This window comes from Scomber japonicus, chromosome 4 (assembly GCF_027409825.1).
Source record: "Scomber japonicus isolate fScoJap1 chromosome 4, fScoJap1.pri, whole genome shotgun sequence".
Taxonomy (NCBI): domain Eukaryota; kingdom Metazoa; phylum Chordata; class Actinopteri; order Scombriformes; family Scombridae; genus Scomber; species Scomber japonicus.
Genome location: NC_070581.1, coordinates 18,904,604 through 18,926,043, shown reverse-complemented (window position 1 = coordinate 18,926,043; position 21,440 = coordinate 18,904,604). Strand labels below are relative to the sequence as shown.

The following is a 21,440-nucleotide window of genomic DNA, read 5'->3' as shown; positions in this document are numbered from 1 at the left end:
CTCTGCACTTTATCAGATCAGCAAGTCATTTGCAACACTCACCCCCTCTGTTTCACCTTATCTCACTCTTTCTTTCTTTATGTCCCCCTCCCATTTTTACTTGTTGGTTCCAGCTGAATGATGCCATTTAAGACCCCACTAGTTCTACAGGGTTACAAACTGCTCCAGCGGATTAGGAAAATTCCAGACTGATAGCCATCCCTCATCCATTTCTCCTGTCTTTTATCCCCATCTTTCTTCTCAGGATTATCTCAGGGAGAGGAATTTAGAGTGGCCTTTCTCCCCAAATAGACCAGGGGACATCTGATAGACAGCTGTGGAGGGTGACTGAGCTCTGGGGTACCCAGCCAGGCACAGGGATTTACCACCAGTAACTCATGGATGCTTGTGAGTCTCTGTGGTGGAGCCAACTTGGCAATGCAAAAATAAAAAACAAAAAACCAGCCCAAGCAGCTTTGGAAAGTTCATGTCAGCCTCGGATTTGAACAGAGCTCCTCTATTATTTCAGTTAATTATTCTGGATGTGTTCTGGATGGTGTCGTTATGGTTTAGGCATAACCACAGACCAAAAGATGACATCAGGCACTGACAAAATTACATAAAAACACATTTTAACCTTCTACCTCTCTACTAATACTATCTCTACCTGATTACTTCATTATTATAGTCATCAAAAACATGGATTCACCATAATCTACTAGATGTGTTTGAAGGCAATAACATATCCATTGTGTAAATCACTAAATCCAGAATCCAGAATCCAGTTAAAGTAAATGGTTGTGCTAGGCTGATTTAAAACAATTCAAACTGTCGTCCATGCAGTTTATTTACATATGCATAGATGCCTAACACAACACCTGAAACATTTTAACAGACCACACAAAGAGGACTTACCAGTCTTCGAAGCCTGAAGAGAGAGAGAGATGTGACATTGACAGGATGGACAGATCAGAGATGAGGCCAATGGTTTGGTGTCCCTCTATTTAACTGCACCTCCCAGTGTCTTGCTCTCTCTTTCCCTTTTGTTAGTGGAGGCTATTATTAGTCTCCCCCATCATTCTTACTGCCTAATCTTACTTTGTCCATTTGTCTGTCGCAGATTCATTATAAACCCGGGACCAGAAGTTAGAGCCTGGAAATTTGGCTTTGTTCGACACAGGAGGATGGAGCACACTTGCCAAATATCGTCCTGGTAGGAATTTGACACTAAATAATGATGGAAAAAAAGCTGATACTAATAAGTGGTATGATTGAAAGTGCTGAGAGAAAGAGAGAGTGTCCAGTGTAATGAAAGGTGTCCTCTGTGTTGGTATACAATATTTTTAGCTATGCTAATGACATGGCTCTGTGGGTGCCATTGTTGGTCTGTCCACCACTTTGGTTGAAACTGAAATGTCTCAACTGAATGGGCCATGAGATTTTGTATAGATATACAGTACTGAACATACATTTTGGGCACTAAGAGTAAAGTTAGGATAGTTTTAAATATAACTGATAAATTACAAAAACTGTCCACAGCATTAACTTCATACAAAGTCCAGTAAACAGAAGAAATCTAAATCAAATTAGTATTTTGTGTAATTATGCTTTGCCTTTAAAATAGAACCAATCTCCTTGGTACACCTGTGCACAATTTTTCAAGGTACTTGTCAGGAAGGTTGTTTCAAGCATCTTGTAGAAATTGCCACCGTGGATTTAAGCCCTCTGTTACAGTGGGGAGAACAAGTATTTGATACACTGCCGATTTTGCAGGTTTTCCCACTTACAAAGCATGTATCATAGGTACTCAACTGTGAGTGACGGAATCTAAAACAAAAATCCAGAAAATCACATTGTATGATTTTTAAGTAATTCATTTGCATTTTATTGCATGACATAAGTATTTGATACATCAGAAAAACAGAACTTAATATTTGGTACAGAAACCTTTGTTTGCAATTACAGAGATCAGATGTTTCCTGTAGTTCTTGACCAGGTTTGCACAAACACACTGCAGCAGGAATTTTGGCCCACTCCTCCATACAGATCTTCTCTCTAATAATTGCGCCAACAGTTGTTGCCTTCTCACCAAGCTGCTTGCCTATCGTCCTGTAGCCCAACCCAGCCTTTTGCATTTTCTGATGTCCTTACACAGCTCTCTGGTCTCAGCCATTGTGGAGAGGTTGAAGTCTGTTTGATTGAGTGTGTGGACAGGTGTCTTTTATACAGGTAACGAGTTCAAACAGGTGCAGTTAATACAGGTAATGGGTGGAGAACAGGAGGGCTTCTTAAAGAAAAACTAACAGGTCTGTGAGAGCCTGAATTCTCACTTGTTGGTAGGTGATCAAATACTTATGTCATGCAATAAAATGCAAATTAATTATTTAAAAATCATACAATGTGATTTTCTAGATTTTAGTTTTAGATTCCGTCTCTCACAGTTGAAGTGTACCTATGATAAACATTACAGACCTCTACATGCTTTGTAAGTGGGAAAACCTGCAAAATCGGCAGTGTATCAAATACTTGTTCTCCCCACTGTATGTGTGTCTCTTCATGTAATCCCTGACTGACTCCATGATGCTGTGATCAGGGGTCTGTGGGGGCCTACCATCTGTTAAAAGGACTTCTTGTTCTTGTTGCTGAAGTAAATCTGTATGTTTGGTGTCATTGTCAAGCTACAGAATACATTTAGGACCAGTCACACATCTTTCTGATGGTATTGCATTATGGATTCTTAAGTCCTGTTTACACACAGCTAAATCTCAAAGGGCAGATCAAAATGCTAGACATGCTAACAAGGAGGCCCTTCAGTAAAATGTCACCTTGCGTTAAGCCTGCTAGACAGACCACCCTGTCAGACAATGAAACTTCAGGCTACAGTCTATGATCCAAATGAAAATTAAAGAGTATAGTATAACTGCCAAAACTCAGAACACAGAACTGGCACCTGCTAATACTTCAAAAATGTCATGCAGATACACACAACTAAATTAAAGTTCTTAAGTTTTCTTACAGTGGAACAAGTATGTTTCCATAAGTAGTACATGCAAACGGAGGGGTAAAATCCTACATTTTTTTTGTAATAAATAAATACATTTTTATTTGTAATAAAAATGTCTGACACAAGCAGTGAGAGCCTCCATACGAATGCCATATCACCTGCTCAACCTAAAGACACCAAATTTGCCGTGGAAAAGCCATGAACAAGTGAAAGAACCCAAACCGTAACAGAAAATGGAAGAATGGCTGAAGAGTTCTTAATCTTGGAACAGAATCATCCATGAGAAGGTATCATGCAAGAATAGAAAGGGAAATAAGTAATGATGAGGCCTCCAAGGACAATTTGAATGAGCTGATTGAGAACACAGAAGCACCATTTCTGATGTAAAAGTAATTTATGAAAGGTTGCATTGATTGCAAACTCCCAAACTAGACCTGCTGATTTATTATTCTAAAGGCACAACAGCAATTATGAGGCATACAGCAGATGAAGAGCAAGAACCTTGGCTTGATGTTGGATTAATCCTAGACTCAATACGTTCCTTAAAAAGGCCACGGTCTCATCAATCAAAATGTTCTACCCACTCTAGCATCCACTTAATCAAAAGAAATCAGGCTGTGGCTGAGACAATGGCAGCTACAATTTGAAGCATAGAAAATAAAAAACCTTGAAGAAGTGAAGTTGAACACTGCAAGAGTTCAAGTAAAGGTCCATGACCAAGTCGAATAACATTTTGAAGCAATTTATGTGCTGCATGATGTTGAATCAGCAGGAGAAGTTTAACCTCAAAATTCCTCAATCTCTGCAATCTAAGCTCTGCATGCCTCAAGTCCCCCATTCATTCCTCATTCTCTACAATTACAAGTCAAGCTCCTAGTCCCCTGTAATTGGTACTTCAATCTCCAACAGCTTCAATGCCCATGCCTCAAGGTGCAGTACAGCTCTGATTTGACAACGTGCTAACAGTAGCTATAAGTGAGCTTACATTATTCACTGGAGATCCTTTAAAATTCAAAGACTGGCAACTATCTTTTTAAATGTTAATAGACAGGAGAAACATCCCAAAGCACAAAAGACTGTACCTAGGAAAGTACTGAAGTGGCAAATTAAGCTGTTGGGGTTTTTTTTTCTACTAGGCACTGAAGCAGCATATGACTCAGCCTGGCAGCTGTGGCAAAAAAATAAGCTCTAAAGATGGTTGTGAACTAAGATCATTTGCAGACTTCCCCAAGAGCTGCAAAGCCACAATGACCTACATTAAGACACTGGAAGTTCACTATAACTGTGACAATTCTGATGAAATGACCAGATTGGCTGATTTCCAGATGGAGCCACAAAGCAACGGAAGTCAGACAAGCAAACACTGGGTAACCACTATTTAAGAGTTTGTAGACTTCCTATCGAAGGAAGCATTCAATTCCATATCATCAATACAAGAGCTCAAGAATGTGAAAAGTGAGAAACAAAAGCATCCATGAAGCCAAACCTTTCAAGCAAAGATACTGCCCACAAATTCAACACAGAGCATCACACCATCAGGCATCTTCTTCCATTTTTATGCAGTCAAGATGAAAGAAGTGAATTCAATGTTGAATCGCTTCACACATGTTTCTGACAGGTTCAGAGCAGTGAGAGCTGTCACCAGAATTAAGAGATTTGACACAAAAAATCTTCCATATCAAGCTGATGCAAGAAGACATCCAGGAAATCAATCTTCAGATAGAAGACACCCAGTGCAACAAGTTACTCCAGTTGAATGCCTACTTGGACCAGAATGAGGTCCCCAGGGTTTTACGATGAAAATCTCAGATTTCAGAGAAATCTCATGTGTCAGCCCTGCTTTTCAAACACCATCTTGAGCATGTTCACCACCAAGGAAGAGGCATAACCATGAATGAGTTGTGTGAAAACAAAATATGTAACTGAGGATGTAGAAATGTAGTCTCCTCACACATTGTGAGTAAAATGTAGGAGCTTCAGAAGAACTACAGAGGTCCTAGAAATGGCAGATCAGCTGGAAGAAAGAAGTAGGACATCCCCTCCCTTTACTTACCAGTTTCTCAATTGAATCGACTCCTTCCTCGCAGAGTAAGGAAGAAAGGAATTAAAATAGAGCGGATTGTTGTTTGCCTGCTTATACTCCAGAGCAGTACATATTGACAACAGGCACCTTGATCAATGCTTTTCAAACATTTGTAGCTATCAGAAAACCTGCATGCCAATTAAGATGTGATCAGGGAACAAATTTCATGGCTGCTATGAGAGTGTTTTTTCAGTTATTCAAGGGAATGGATCAAGAACTCTACAATCAACAGCAGGCCACAAAGTGTTAAACACTGTCCCTTCTACCGGTCCAGAATTTCTCACTCTCAACCATGTATTAACCATGAAATTGTGCCCCCTTCTGGACAGCTCTGCAAAGAAGACCTATACTATCTGTGAAAAGGTGGAGAAGAGTGTAGGTTTTAGCCAATAAATTCTAGGAAAGATTGAAATGAGAAAACCTACTACACCTCCAACAATGACAGAAATCACGAAATTCACAAAACCCTATACTAGGACAGTTTAGCTCAAAAGGCCTATTCACAACATAGAAATCTTACTTAATGCCAGCTAAGTCACATAGATAATGTCTCATTCCTTTAGACTTAAAACATTTATCGATTCTTTTTTGTTAATCTTTGTTTAAAGTAAAATCACACATTCCAAGTTAATGTGTGATTTGGTGGTAGTGTAAGTGCTGTTGCATAAACTCTCTATGTTCATGATGCATAACTGATTCATATTTGATTCCATAATTTATTTGATTTTAAGAATTTGATGGAAAGTTAAAAAATGAAATCTGACGTGATATGTAAACAGATTTGAATATATTGATGTATAATAGGTAGAAAATGAACTTGGTGACTGAAAGGGTTAGCATTAGTCCATTGCTTGTATTTCCTCATTTTTGTTCCATAACTAATGATCTCCTTTCATAGTACCAATGTGATGAATTACGATCAAACGTGAGTGGATGTCTCTCATGAAGCTGTACTATACTGCATTTAGAGTTGTAATTATTGACATCTGAAGCCAAAGCCAACAGTCAAAATGACTTTTGAAAAAAGTGTTCAATGAGATATTTATTTTACTTGTAAAATGCCTGTTGTTTCATGTTTGCAAGTGTCATTCTGTATTTTCATGTGTTCTCATGCTATGTACTGTGTGCTTTGTTGATGTATTTTATATGTTCTTTCACATATAAAGTTTGCATGGTGTGACTAAGGTGTGGGTGCATCAGAGAAACATGGCATGCTTGAGGAATAAATGCCTGTTTCAAAGAACCAACATGTGTCTGTGTCACCATGAAGAAAGCTACATTACATGAAGACTTGCCAAAAGCTTTGATGAGCAAACCACAGAGAAGCCACACAAGGACATGCTCAAAGACACATAGACACACCCACTGTAGGCAGACAATAGAGTACAGAAAAGTGCTCTTCATTTAACAGGAGAGAGACAGACCTCTAGTGTTTCAACACTCATACAACAGATAGCTCCTTTTGGTAAAGCCTGAGAAAAATCTTGAGTCCTGTCAAAGAATAATGCACACATATGCTTTCACTTTGATAAACTGATCAAATACAGTAGCATCTACTGCAGCACCATAGATAGTCTCGTTCAACTCTGGATCAGCCTATGTGCTACAATTTGGTCCATGAAACTGTAAATTGTTATAAAGTAAGTGTGTGTTTATCTGCTGGGAAAAGCAGATGCACTGGACAGAGGTTATAATGTTTAGACAGGGCATTCCTCTCAATAGTGTGAGCACACAAACTCTGAAGGGCTGAATTTTTAGGACATTTTGCACATAACCACCACCAAGTGCACATACTCAAATTATGGTATTCTGTGTATTTACACCTGCCTACACACGCACACTGTTTAGTACACTGATTCATCACTGGGTGTCTCCGTTCCTTGCAGTGCTCCTGGTTTCTTGCTGACTCATGTGGCGTGGTTAACTTTGGGGTTTTCCACAGAAATGAGAGAATAGGCTACACAATCAACCCTTTATCCCTGACCTGCACTGAGCACCACAGCCTCTCTACAGCTCATGCACAGGCTGTTATATTCTTGACAAACACACAAAATATGCTTGAATGAACAATCTACGCTAGGCCTCACTAACAAGAGTCTGCTGATGATGAGACCTTGCTGAATTTCATACTGGGTGTGCACGTAAGCTTCTGTAGATGAATATGTGTGGGTGGATGTTTGTGTGCACATACCTGGGGCTCACTGTTCTTCTCATTAGTCCTCCACACAACTCAGAACAAAAGGTGTCATGACTTCAGCATAGACAAAACAGCAATGCCACAGTACATATGCGTCTGGGGTGTGTGTATTTCCAGAGGCTATAACAGCAAGGTTATACCACAACTGGAAACAGATGAGCTTAGCAAATTAATGGTCTTATTGCAGCTGATTGTACAGCTCTAACAGACATTAGATGTTGCAGTGTGTTTTCTCTCTCTTTGTAAAGAACTGAAATACTAAAATATAAACTCAAGTGAAATATGTCAGCATTTCAGGATTACAGTCAAAATGTATTATTTATTTTCAAAGAGTGTAATACTGTACATGGTTTCAGCAAATATATAGAATACAATGTGCAATTAATGTGAGCAAAATACTTATTCTTCATGTTTAACTTACGAAAAACCTGCAGGTCTGGTCAGTCTGTAAGAAAAGTTTTCAAAGCCCGTCAAATGGCAAAATGTTTCCATCAAAAGCAAGACTGAAGACACAAAGTGATTCCTGTGTGAGCAATGTTAGAAAACATTAAGATATTATTCCCAAAATAAAATATATTTTTGAAATACAAAGGCACATGAGGTAAACAGAGTCCCAGCTCAGTTTTAGGTAAGATATTGTCATGCTTTGCTTTCCTTATGCAGGGGTCTCCACATTGACCTCAAGAAATAAGGTTGTGAACACATTATTCATTATCCATACTTATACGAGATTCCTAAACTCCAAATGGCAGCATAAATAAGTTCATGTAAGAAGACAAGAGTGTCTACAGCACTTGCTGTCAGTCCTTAAATCCATATTCACAGATAGCCAATCTGTATACATCCTTTCTTGCTGTGCACCACAGAAACAAGCTGATGGATCTGGGGATCTTTATCCTTCGCCACTGTGATTGGTTCCCTCACAGGAAGTACCGTAGAAAGGCTGGAGAGAGAAAAGCAGATTTTTTTTATCAGTTGTAACTATAGATATCAGACACTGAAGTAGCTGATGACGTTTTAGAAAGTGCTTTTGTAGTGACTTATATTACGCTGTTGCCACAGCTACTAAGTTAATTTGGGCACTTAACTACTGCAGCTCACTTAAGGAAGCATTGCTGTAGATTCCTGGCCAGTGAGCTCATAGGTCAGACATACACACTTGCTTCATGAACATTTGAAAGATCATAGGCCAGTTTAACACTGCTGATATATGCTGGCATTTATTATGTCAAAAAAACTGAAAAGCTGAAAAGATATCTTGGGCACTTATCTTTGTTCACCCATAATATTCATGTGGCTTTATGTCAGTTAAATGCATAACAGAACACTGTGTGTGTGTGTGTGTTAGTGCATGTGTGTGTGTTTAAAAATACTTGGCTGCCAAGTGAGGGAGAGGCAGGCAGATGTTATTTTGGAGGCTCACATTGCATAGTAATTATGCCCTCAAGTGAGAGTGGGTTTGTGTCCTAAGAAGACTGTGGTGCCGCAACTTTAGGCTGCTGACCATCAAAGAAACAAGGATATGACTTTGACTCCGCTGTAGAACATTTAAACATTGAGCTGCCACTTGTAAATAACCATTAACAAGAACATAGCTTGAGTGTTTCTAAGTCATGTGCCGCCTCATCCCCAAGAGTCTGGATGCTTTCATTCCATCCAACCACAGCACCAGATTGTTTTGAACTATTACAAGTGAAAACAGCTACTGCACTGACTGGAGACTTTTAGGTCTTAGATGGTTGAGAAAAACGGAAATTTTGTGTATGTCAGTGACAGTTGGTACTGGGAATTAATTAGTGATATTCCAGCTGTGGAAGGGTGTGGTGCAACACATTGTCACCCCCCAGCCAAAATAATTCATATTTAAGTTTAAATAAGAGAGTATACAATAGGCTATATAACCTACAGGCCATATTTTGATGAGAAAGTCTATTTCACCTCTACCCGAGGAAAGCTTCACCAAGTCAGAGCTCTTCATCCTCCCCGGTGCTGCCCAGGTGCGCTGTAGACAGGTGCCGGTTCCTTCCAGTCTGCACGGCTTGCAGGTTCTTGTAGCGCACCAGTGCCAAAGCAATCTCCGCGTTCCAAGCCGCGCCATCCTGCGGACACCGAAAGTCAATCTCCTTTCCCGTAGCCATGACCACAGTGAAGTACACCAGCCCTCGCTTATACTCCACGCAGTCCACCGTGGCCATACGCTCAAAGCGTAGCTCCTTGGCTTTGGAGCTCCACACTGAGCACGGAGCATCACTACTGCCGCCTCTGCAGTTGTTTAGGCGCAGCCCTTCCTCGGTAAGCACGCAGCGTTTCTTCTTCCACAGCTGGAGGAGCCCGCTGCTGCGCTTCTCCAGCAGCCCGTCTCTCATCACTTTAACCGGAAGAGACATGGCAACGCTGAACGTCTTCAGAAAGACACTCAACTTAGAGAAACACTTTGGCAATGGCGCATCGGGAATCCATTAAATACACATCCCATATGTCCTGAACCACATAGGTTTGATGCGCTTCTTAAAACGTCTGTGCGCAAATCAAATCTATGTGTAATGACAGCTCACGGTAGGGAGTTTGATGGGTTGGTCCGTCTGGATATGTCTGAACATGACCGGCTCTTCTGTGGACCTTCACAGAGCACCCCGCCTCCTCCCAGTGACGGTAGGAGAAGATCCGGGCTGCTTACGAAATCCCCTGTGTGTGTGTGTGTGTGTTTTTTTTTTTTTTGGGGGGGGGGGGGGGGGTAGTGCACCTGAAAAAGTCATGGTGCACCTGTTCAGAAAGAACCTGTCACATTAAAACACCTGACAGTAAGCCATATAAAAAACATAAACAAACAAAACAAAACCAAAATCGTTATCTCACATCTATCCTTTCAAATTCCATTAGAGTGTTTATGACAAGCTGTTTTCTGGAATGTGAGTGGGAGGCTTAAGGGTGGATGAAGAAGTAAAAACGTTTTTGTAAGTGTGTGTGTGAGAAACTGCATTCAAGGAAGAAGTGTAACAAGTTTCTGAGCAGGTAGAAATAGTCAATTACTAATCATTACTTTATGGACACTATGACAAAGTTCAAAGCCCTGTCTCAATAGGATCTAAATAGCTTTTTGTCATTCTTCACACCCTTGATGGTCACATGGCTCTAATGAACTTTGCACGTGGATAGAAAAAAATTCACTGTACTTACATATTTTAATGTTGCAATGTGATGTGTCACTGCAATGTTATGAGAGGCATGGATACCATGGACATTTGTCATTTCATAGAACACACAACGTCACCCTTCAACCTACTTCACTTCCCTGTTCCTCACACACACACACACACACACACACACACGCACGCACACACACACGCACACACACACAAACTGTCACTTACATGTCTTTATGTATGTAGTATTTGCACAAAAAAACACTGACACTGAAATCATCATCTTTTCATATTATTTATTGGCATACTGTTTGGAAAGCACACAAGTAGCTTTTACTGTGTTACATAGATATTGTAGATCTTCCCGTTCTTACTGGCTATTGAAAGATCCCCTTTAAATGCGCTTTCAATGTAAGTGATGTAGGTCAAACTACATAGTGTTTCCACAGTTATATAGAAGTTTGACTGAAACTTTTATGCGGCTTAAGCACTCTGAGTTTGTCATATCAAGGTTATATCTGCCACATTTACAGTCTAGCTTTAAGTTCCCTGTTTATGTTTCTTCAGATTGTGCTTTCCTGTTGAGCTGAGGTGGTAGTTACAAAAAGAAGGACTCTGGCACTAATAAGACTATAACATTGAAAGACACCTATTTGATTCGACTAATTTGTCAAATCAAGCTTCATAGCAGCTTCAGATACACTTTTAAATAAAATTTTGCACACAAGGATGACTGTAGATTCACTCACTAGATTCAATCACTTACACATAAAGTGCATTAAGAAATGATCTTGTAATGGTTAGTAGCCTACAGTATGAACAGGAGGAATGATTATGGCAAGAAAAAAACTATTGAAATGTGTATTTAGGCACCTGACTATTGTTTTAAGACAGAGGTGGAAAAATGTGAACCTGTCCTTTAATTCCCAGAGAGAAAAAACAGAGAATGATTCAAATTAAATACAATAATCACTTATAGCAGATTTACAATGCAGTTTTAGACAGACAGATAATGTCATGGTATTATTAAATATGAGTTTTGCGTCCAGATTTAACAGCAAATACAAATCAGCTTTGTCCTATTATTTATGTAGGCTACTGATTATGTGTACTAAGAATGTATCTGTGATGTCTACTGGCAGCAGTCTGCCCTCTGCAGGATGGAGGCAGTACTGCACAAGCCCTCTACTGCGTGTGTGCCAGCGCCCCGGCGCCCTGTCCGTACCCAAACCCTTTGGGACCAAAGTGTTTGGCATAACACCCTGCAAGAAAGGGAGGTAAAGTCAAAAATGCTTTCACATCAACACCGAATCCTCTCATGTCTCCTAATATCATTACACTTGAAGGGCGCCGCCATATATCTAATCTAGTCCCAAACGGACATTTCTTCTTCGTGTAACGTCCATAATACATCCATGGTTCATATCGATTAGCGGTTAGCACGTTATTTAAATATTGCACCGTGATGGTGATAATGGTGATAATGCAGTGAGTAATGGGTAGGGACAATGAGAGTAATGATATTGCACGGTATACGGATATTGCACCGTATTAAATAACATATTAAGTATTGATAAATTAATATTCATGTTAAAGTAAGTATGGCATTTGTTGTGACTGTGTGTGAATGTTGCAACTCCTGCCTAATCTGAAAGTGCTCAGTTAATTTGGTTGTTTAAATATTTTATTAATCCTCGTTTTATTTAATCTGAGAACTCTATTCAATCTTAGTTATTATTCAGTCCTACTGTGAGTGTGTGTTCGTGTGTGTGTGAGAGTGAACCCACCTACCACCACCACCACCACCACACAAACATAATAGCTTTGTATTCATAATGTTGATATTAAAGTTAAATCCATGAAATGTTAACAACTTGATTAGTTCTAACTAACTTCTGAGTTTTACAGTAACCTATAAACTTGTGGAGTCAATTAAATTAACTAGTCAATTATACCGTTACGTAAACATGTAACTGCAATAAATTCATAGAATTATGTGTAAACGTATGTGGGGTTTTTTAGGCTTTTATTTTTGTTTTCTCTCGGAGCAGCGATTAACTTCCGCCTGACACTTGGATTGGATATGCAGCGATTGACTAACTACCGTTTGGGACTTCCGGCAAGGATTGGATTTATGGCGGTGCTCTTGTCGGCCATCTTTACTGCAGGAAGGTATTCTTGGGGGGGAGAGGACAAGTTGACGTTTGCCATGTGACCTCATCAGTGCTTTCTCCTTATCTCACTATATGGACTTACTCTCTGGGAAGATTTGATTTTGTCCGAAACGAAACCAAAGTTTAAATCCAACATTTCCTCCTGCGTTTTGATGGTAAAACAGCGGGGAGTTAGATACTCAAAGTTTGGGAAACCGGTAATCCATTAATTGTTAATTAAAAGAGACACAGAAAATACAAAAATGTCAGAGTCATATCAAGTCTTCATATTAAGTTTGCAATAGTATGATAAAGAAATACATTAAATCATCATGTTTCAGCATCTTAAACCAGCATTGCTCGTTGTTTTTGCTTTTAAAAGTGACTAAAACTATTATTTGATAATCAAAATAGTTGATGATTAAATTGCTGTTGATAAACTAATCGATTAATCCACTAATTGCAACTCTAGTTAAATATTTCTATTGTGTGCAGAAGTGATTTTATATTTCTTTATCCACATGGACAAGAGTCAGAAGAGTTGAGTGTCGTCATAATAATGCAATGGAGGCACTAACTATCATTAATATCACTGAGGACCCTTTCCGACATTAAAAAAAAGTATTAATAATAAGTAACGAAGGAAGGAACAAGACAAAAATGACATTTTTAGTGAAGGGACTTCAAGCTAACAACAATTTAGTGAACAAAATGGTGCAAATTATACACAGATTGTACACTACTCCCTGATTTGATCAAGATTTCACAATCTTTGTGAAAAAATTTCCTGAGGGGTAAAATCTAAATTTTTTTTAACTGTTAGACTACACAGCAACAAGTTGCTTATTCAAAATGATTTTTCGTTGTTTGCCTGGAAACTAACGTTTAAAAAGTTATTTCCACAGTGTCTACAGGTGGTGACATGTTATAATGTCAGGCACATAATGTAGACATACTGTTTCAAAACAAGCTTTTAGCCATATTTTGTCATCCATGACAGTTTTATTGTTGTGCTCTTGAGGTTGTCTTTCTGTGTTAGGGGGCCCTCTGCTGTATTCTTGTGTTTATTACACAGCCGTCACCTTCTCACAGGACACTGATACATAACAGTATCCTTTAAGACATTGAAAATTGCAACCCAAAATGTTTTCCTCTATTTTATGTGTTCCTTAAACAGTCATGGTGTATGTTACAGTTATTGTTACAGTTACTATGTGATCGATTATCTGTATAATATCTCTTTTAGACGAATGCAGCCTGAATGGATACGACATGGGTCATCTTTGCCTGGCTTTGCAACACTGGATCAGCATTGAAAACAGGTCAGCCACATCATTACCATATAGTAAAGCTACAGTAAGATGACTAGTGCCTTATAGTAGTATAGATGATATGATACATTCCATGTAACCGTGAACTTGAACAGGGTTTTAAGTGTCAGTTCAGAGGATGGCTGTGGAACCACAGTTGCAGATTTGGGTCTTGCGCAGTCTGGTATGAATGGAAGAAATGTGTGCCGAATGCAAATTCATTGTATAGTAATTTAGACTACTGTACCAGGAACAATATGGTATTGGGTTGACTTTATTTTTGTATGGGAAGTCAATCTTTATTCAATCAATCTTTATTTATATAGTGCCAAATCACAACAAAAGTCATATCAAAGCACGGACTGAAGACAGTGAAGTTTTACCTTTGCAGTAGATTTCTCCATCCTTATCAGCTAGTGTGGTCGACTCAAGGCTCTTACCACATGTTGCACAGCAGAAACATCCAGTTTTATGCCATGCCTGTAAATGCACAGAGGATCAATTTTAAACGTCTTTTCAGGGTTGTTTGTGCATGCACGCATTAACATTTGTTTGTGTGATTCTTCATACACTGCCAGCTCCCATCACTTTCTCAGCGGCGTAGACAGCCTTGCCACAGCGAGGACACTTGTCTGATCCTCCAAACTTGTAAGCCATCTTAGATGGGTTCGGGTTGTTGGTAGGACGATGAGGAGCAGGACTGATGGAGGGGGCGAGAGAGAGAGCAAAATGTGGATAAAGAACCTAAAAAAGAGATCAAGAAGCGTTTCTGTTTGTGTCTTACTCACACTTCATGTGTAATACCCAGAGACTCTCCCTTGTCCATGCTCAGGGTCCCAGCTCCCTGACCATAACCATAACCTTTGGGCCCGTACTTCTTGCCGTAGCACGACTTGCAGTAGATCTCATCCATATGAGAAGCAACAGTGGTACTGTCCAAGCCCTTCCTACACACAACTGCACAAACAGACACATGCGTACACACAGGCATACATACACATATGATTGATTTGCATATCTGTGAACATGTTGTTGAGCACATTCATGTGTTTAGATAGGCTCCTAACCTTTTCCTTATATGGAACAGTTTGAATGAATGAGTGTGATATCATATTCCATCACAGGAATGTTTGATTACAACGCAGCAACACAAATAAGAAAAAAAAGTTGAGGCAAAGGAAACACATTTTTAAAATATATTTGATTGGATGTAAGAAAAAGTCTATCCCTTAATTGTTGTGATAGTGGTTAAATTATCCTGTTTTGCTGGTTTAAAAAATGAAGGTCTGTTACAAGGCTCCCTAATTTACACCAGTGTTTCACATGCAAATGTAACATAAAGATAAAATATATCTGTCTCTAAGTGGAAAATATACAATTTTTTAGTTGGACTGGACACAGTGCAAGCATACATCTAACATGCTTATAGGTTTTACAGTACAGCATGTGAAATGCAACAACAATATCATGTTTTTTGTAAGCAGCCATGCACAGTATCCTATAATAGTGTTTTCTTCTGAATCAATCTCAACCTATGAATTATATTTCTTAAAGAATAGATGACAACAGTCCTCATAATATAATGTAAGTGATAGTGATAGTGATAGTGTCAGAATGTCATTGGGTTCCTCATTAGCAATGTGGATTTACTCTTTGAAAAGATTTGATTTTGTCCCAAAACGAAACCAAAGTTTAAATCCAACAGTTCCTCCTGCGTTTTGATGGTAAAACATCAGGGAGTTAGATACTCAAAGTTTGGGAAACTGGTAATAAACTGGGGGTGCAACTTCCGATTGATTATTGGATAATGTGGCGATTATTTTCTCGTTTCATCCATTAATTGTTAATAAAAAGAGTCACAGAAAATACTTAAAATGTCACAGTCATGTATCAAGTCTTCATATTAAGTTTGCAATAGTATGATAAAGAAATGCATTAAATCATCACGTTTGAGCATCTTAAACCAGCATTTTTGCTCGTTGTTTTTGCTTTTAAAAGTGCAGCCATGCACAGTATCCTATAATGATATTTCTATAATGATATTTCTTAAAGAATAGATGACAACAGTCCTCATAATATAATGTAAGTGATAAGTGTCATAGTGATAGTGATCGTGTCAGAATGTCATTGGTTTCCTCATTAGCAATACCAGGAAGCAACAGAGTGTTTACTCACTACACAGGAAGCAGGACTTGTGGTAGCTCCGGCCGTCACACATTACCTCCTCTGCGGAGTAAACTGTCTTCTGACAGCGGCCACACTTTTTTCCTCCTCCAAATGGCATCCTTTAGTAATGCATGAACACAGAAACACACTGCAATTAGTCTGATGACCTTTCAGTTCTATTTTCCTAGATCTTGTTTGCCCAGCAGCTGTGTACAAAGATACAAGACCTTCAGAAAAGAATGATTTTCGACCCAGCGGCAGTTGATTATCTACATTTCAGAAAGGAGTAGCTGATAGTTAATAAGTAGAAAGGAGTAAACAACTGGAAAGAGACTGTGGCTAAATGCATACTAAAAGTTTTTCGTTTTTTTTCGGGCGTACAAATTCAAATGTTATTTTATTGACCTGGTTCAAAGGCCTGTAACTTACATGTAAAAAAAAGCCTTGAAAAGAAACATGTATATGAACTAATACATTTTCTTTTAGTAAGATTGTTTTTGTTGGAAATGCATTTTAAACTTCCATATTTGGTTGCCTGTAATTTTGGCTTTGTCAAGCCAGGCCTAGACCCTGTAATTTCACTCCTGCCAGTTCTCTGTGGTTTCTATGAAAGACCAGCAAGCCAGCAGTAGGAAACTTTTTTGTTTTTTGTTAATTGGCTGGAGATTGGTCTTTTTCCCTCTTGATGCAGTGGCTTGTTTTGAAGACTGAATGCAGCAAGTGTGGAACTAATGTGAAAACGTGACTCTGAGGAAATTTAGAGTTGGTGGGATGTGAAAGACCCTGGCACCATGCCTGTTTCTACCCAGTATGTTTCCTCGCATGACCCTCCCAGTCCATTCTCAAGTATCCACATCCACATTCCTGACAGTGGAAACCCTCCCAGACTCCCTGCCCCTGACTAACACCATCTACTCCCTGTCTGCCCCGTCTCTTTTTATATCACTTCTGCAGACTGTATCTCACAATTGAGTTGTTTTATTAGAAAGGAAATATGTTGAAAATGAACTTGCAACTCTAGCTGGGTCAGCTTCTGTTACTAGTGGTCAGAGGGTGGAGCTAAACTCTCAGAGCAGTGTATGAGCATGTCAGACCATTTTCTATCAGCCTTGGACACGCTTCCTGTTTTTTATAAAGCATGTCTGAATACATGATCCTGTGACTCATATTCCACACCCAGAGAAGCTTGGCTGGACCAAATTGTCTCTCACTCACTCTTTCTAAAAGTAAATGCAACACCCCCAAATTATACATAACTTCAATACTGCTGACCCCAGACTGGTAGTTAATGAGCATATGAGCTCATTGTTGGATATTAAATCATTGCTCTGATGGAAGTAATGGGAGGAGTGGTTTGTGTCAGGCGGCTGCTGCACCATGACTAAGCTTCACTGTTAACACTGACTCTTTCAGCTTTATTTCTGGGGGCTATTTAAAGATAGTAAAAGAAATTATGGGAATAATTTACTGAGAAGAAAAAGTAACATGGTTTTCTCTGGCTATTTTTACACAAAAGATGAATATAATGCAATAACAGCTTGACATTCTCATGTATTACATTATTTTTGCACTAATGATATTATCCCGATAATGATTAAACTATTGTATTGCATCATTGGACACATAGCCTATCTTTTTTGTGAATATCCTTTTAAGTGAAAAACAAACAATGACAGATTCATACTCTCAGCAGGTAATCATACTGAGAAAAAAAATCCATGAATCTACTTATCAACATGAAATCCAAGAATCCACATTATGAGTCTTCCCCTATTGTGGTGAATGACTGGAAAGATGCCAAATGTCAATTCGAGAAATCAATAAGGCTGTAAGGCTTTTTCTAGTCACTCCTGAAGATATTAACACTCATTTGAAAATATACATGATTATACTGATAATGAAAATTCACCATGATCAAATTATCTTCAGTGTTTTTAGCCCAATAAATGATTAACTTTTATATTCTCCCATCTGTACTCTCAAGGCAAGCTAATTGAAACTAGAAATTTAAAATTGTTTGTTTTTGCTTGATCATCGAGCTTATGAGGCTGCATTTTTAACGGATGTCAGCTGTCTTGTTGATCTGTTTGAATTCTCTTTTCTGTGTGTCATATGAGGTCGGGGTCAGATCAAGTGACAAAAATTGAAAGTGAGAAAATGGAGAAGTCTCACAAAGCAATTTAGGTTTAGGTCAGCAGCGGTGAGACCTGGATAAATAAAGATCTGCTGCGGAAAATCAAAATTTACAGCCACAAAGACGCTAACTGGTGTTTTGAGGATTATTTTATGTAAAGCCTTGCATTTTGATTATTTAAACATTCTGTGGAAACTACAGTGTCAGTGAGTAAACCAAAATGTCAGGAATGTTTTTGTACCACCAGACATTGACAAATATCATTTCAGAGTTTTCCAGCAGCCCAACTAGGAAAATATGTGATGAAATGGTAAGTCAGAATTGAGAGAGTGGGAGGTGGGGCGTCCCAAGTGATTGAATACACAAAGAAACTGAAATTACAATTACAGGGCTTAGAGGGCTTTATGGTTATTTGTCTTTTTTTAATTTTTTTTAGGAGGTCCTCTCCCAACTGTCTCAATAAATAATAGTTCAACATCAAGGCTTTTCATTGACCAATTTTCATGTTTTTTGGCTACACTCATATTCCAGGTAGTTAAATTATGTGAGCAGTAGGGACGGCTTGAGGCAAATGTTTTTGATAACAAACAAGTTTAGACATGTGGTGGAGACACCCAGCTGTGTACAAATGCTCAAATGAAACAGAGCGAAGAAAAGGTAAGGAGTAGAAATTTAGTACGAATCAGGAAGTCTGTTCATGAAGTGGACGTGACCGCATGTGACACCTATGTGATTTAGGCAGCGATTAATATCTCTTGGCCTTGCTTGCCATTGTATATCAACCTTTACACTTTTTTGTCTACATCAGAGAGCACAAAGATCTTTACACTGAGTATGATTTTGGCTTTCTTTTGTACATTAGCGCTCTGTTTTGTGTTCCCCTTTTGTTACTGTTGAACTGCACACTTCCTAAAGCAACTAGCACGTCATGCCTCTTTGCAAACTCAAAAACGTGATAGCTGTTCAAACAAGGGAACAGAATTTAGCAGAACGTAAAGTATTTTATCAATCCTTTGATAAACAAAGTAGGAGATCAGAGCAAGAGGTAGACAGAAAGCAGGAAGCTAAAGCAGTTTGTAATCTTGTATATTAACACTACTTACCTGCTGTTAGCTGGTGCAGTTACTCAGTGATGACAGGTAGTTTGCAGCACTGGGTTGTGTTCAGGAGTGGTGAGGGTGCAAAAGAAAGTCTACAACAGAAAAGTAGCTTCTCTTATTGCTTCTCCCAGTTGTATGACTTTATTCTGGTTAATCCAGTGACACAATAGTGCCAGTATCGCTATGTGCCTTTTTACTCTTCCAATAGCCCAGATGTGCTGAAAGGGAGGAGCTTGTGTTGTTGCTGCTTCAGCGTGTAAATGTATTACGTGTTGAGGAACAGGGGAGTTTCTGACTCAGTGGCTGAGGAAGAGAGTGAGAGAGAGAGAAAGGATGAGGGGAGTTGAGTTAAATAAACTGTGTGCTGCCTTTACACTCGAGAAATGTTTAATGCCTACAAAGAATTAGGGCAAGAAACACAGTGAAAAGAAATCTAAACCATATGCTGAGTACAAGTTAAAGTTGTGCAAGGAGCATTTACAAGGCATTTTCTCCTCTCCCTCTCTCTTTATCAGACTACTGCAGGCCTCTGAGAAAAAAAGCAGTCTGGGATTTTTTTCTTCTCATTTATCTATTAATATCCTTGCTGATGTTACATGGTTGGGTCATACTTAAACATGTCTGGTATGTAATTCATTTCCTCTCCTTTTTATCAGAATTGTTTCTCTTTGCTTGCAGTCTGTACTAAACATGCATAAGGCCTGACCTTTTGTGCTATTAGAGAGATTTACAGGACAATCAACAAATGGTTGGACGTGCTACTGAATGAACTCCCCATTGTTTTACAGTGCTTAGGTTGTCTGAAGCATCCTGCCATTCCAACATCCATGCTTTGTATTTTAAGATTGAGATTAGGATTGATTTTCTTGATTAACATGATATAATCTAGTATTCAGTCAGGTTTATTTAAGCAGTTCTCGAGTGGGTGATAGATAACACATGTTGAAAGAAAAGTGGAGCAAGATGCACTATGATAAACCTCCAGCTGATTGCATCACAAAGTATGTTGAATGAACTTTGGTTTTCTTATTTTCTGTGGTTTATCCGGTTAGCCAGCAAATTCATCACACAATCTTCTTTCTCCTTCTAGAGGTTAACCTTTAACATGTAATTAGAGTCAAATGGTAAATTATCTGAGTGCGATGCAATCTTAAACTAATTCCATCCTTTGTGCTTTATCACTACAACCTTAAATGGCCTTTAGGAACTGACAGATAAAGGTCACTCAAATATACTTAATGGCTGAGAAAGCATGAAGAGAAATGGGCTGTGGAGCTGCTTGTTAATGTGGAAAAGACAGTGTTGAGCTCCTCAATAACTGACTTCTGCTACCATCTAGTGGTCATTGTTGGAACTGACCACCTGAACTAAAGCCAGAAGGCATACAAGCAATGGCCCCTCATCCAGTATGGGTGTGTGTTTTCAGTACCAAAACGTTTTTTTTTTTTAAATTTAGGCATGCAACTAATAATAATTTTTTATTATCTTTCTTTAATTCTTTGGCCTTTTAAATGTCAAAAGATATGACATATGCAAAATCTGTCTGAATAATAATTGATGACTCATACGGTTTTTAAGCCCCCCTCCCCACAATACTTCCTCAATACATTCCTAAAATTACATCTAAAATTTCATCTACACCTCATAAAAATCTGAAATCTATTAATATGTAAATATTTTTCATTTAAAAGGTTTAACTGATGGATACAAAATGTCTTCCACTTCACTGAAAAGTCTGTTAGCTACTCTAAATTCACCTTTTAGAGCTGTTTTAAATGTTTAATATAATAATATAATAATAATAACGTCCTCTGCTACTTAATGCACTTTTAATGTGTTCTATTGCTCTGTTTTTCTTCTTCTGTGCAAAGCATCTTTGTATCTTTTTAAAAAAAAAAGCGCTCTATAAATAAAATTTATTTTTAAAAATGTTTTATTCCATGTACTTGTGCACTGGAGGCTTCAAATTTCTACATCACACTTGTGTCAGTTGCATAAAGGACTGTGATTGGCTCCAAACACTCCCACTCAGACTGTCAAACTTAAACAATAAGTTAAACTGAACAATAATAAACCGTTTTTTGAGTTGAACAGGACTTAATTAATTTTCAATTGATCGAATAATCAATAAAAGACTAATTTCAGCTCAATTTGAATAAGCTCTTACAACT

At 38.6% G+C, this 21,440-nt stretch overlaps 2 protein-coding genes across 2 annotated transcripts; both read right to left on the bottom strand.

The window, feature by feature from the left end:
* Positions 1 to 8,119: 8,119 nt before the first annotated feature.
* On the bottom strand, positions 8,120 to 9,650 carry phlda3 (pleckstrin homology-like domain, family A, member 3). The gene is made up of 2 exons (XM_053318295.1): positions 9,202 to 9,650; positions 8,120 to 8,206 (listed from the first exon to the last, which is right to left on the bottom strand). Exon 1 carries the CDS (start codon positions 9,648 to 9,650, stop codon positions 9,228 to 9,230), a length of 423 nt encoding a protein of 140 aa, XP_053174270.1. The 3' UTR covers positions 8,120 to 8,206; positions 9,202 to 9,227.
* A 1,161-nt stretch (positions 9,651 to 10,811) lies between these two features.
* LOC128357885 (cysteine and glycine-rich protein 1-like) lies at positions 10,812 to 19,358 on the bottom strand. The gene is made up of 6 exons (XM_053318292.1): positions 19,273 to 19,358; positions 16,045 to 16,154; positions 14,658 to 14,826; positions 14,440 to 14,569; positions 14,253 to 14,349; positions 10,812 to 11,668 (listed from the first exon to the last, which is right to left on the bottom strand). The coding sequence occupies exons 2-6, from the start codon at positions 16,151 to 16,153 to the stop codon at positions 11,592 to 11,594; spliced, it is 582 nt and encodes a 193-aa protein (XP_053174267.1). The 5' UTR covers position 16,154; positions 19,273 to 19,358; the 3' UTR covers positions 10,812 to 11,591.
* Between the last annotated feature and the right edge of the window lie 2,082 nt (positions 19,359 to 21,440).

Excerpts from the sequence above, each read along its gene's own strand:
- phlda3 (XM_053318295.1), bottom strand. The coding sequence starts at position 9,650 with ATGTCTCTTCCGGTTAAAGTGATGAGAGACGGGCTGCTGGAGAAGCGC.
- LOC128357885 (XM_053318292.1), bottom strand. The coding sequence starts at position 16,153 with ATGCCATTTGGAGGAGGAAAAAAGTGTGGCCGCTGTCAGAAGACAGTT. Across the intron at positions 14,827-16,044 it reads CAAGTCCTGCTTCCTGTGTA|TTGTGTGTAGGAAGGGCTTG; the intron begins GTGAGTAAACAC and ends CTGTTTGTGCAG. Across the intron at positions 14,350-14,439 it reads AAGTGATGGGAGCTGGCAGT|GCATGGCATAAAACTGGATG; the intron begins GTATGAAGAATC and ends GTGCATTTACAG.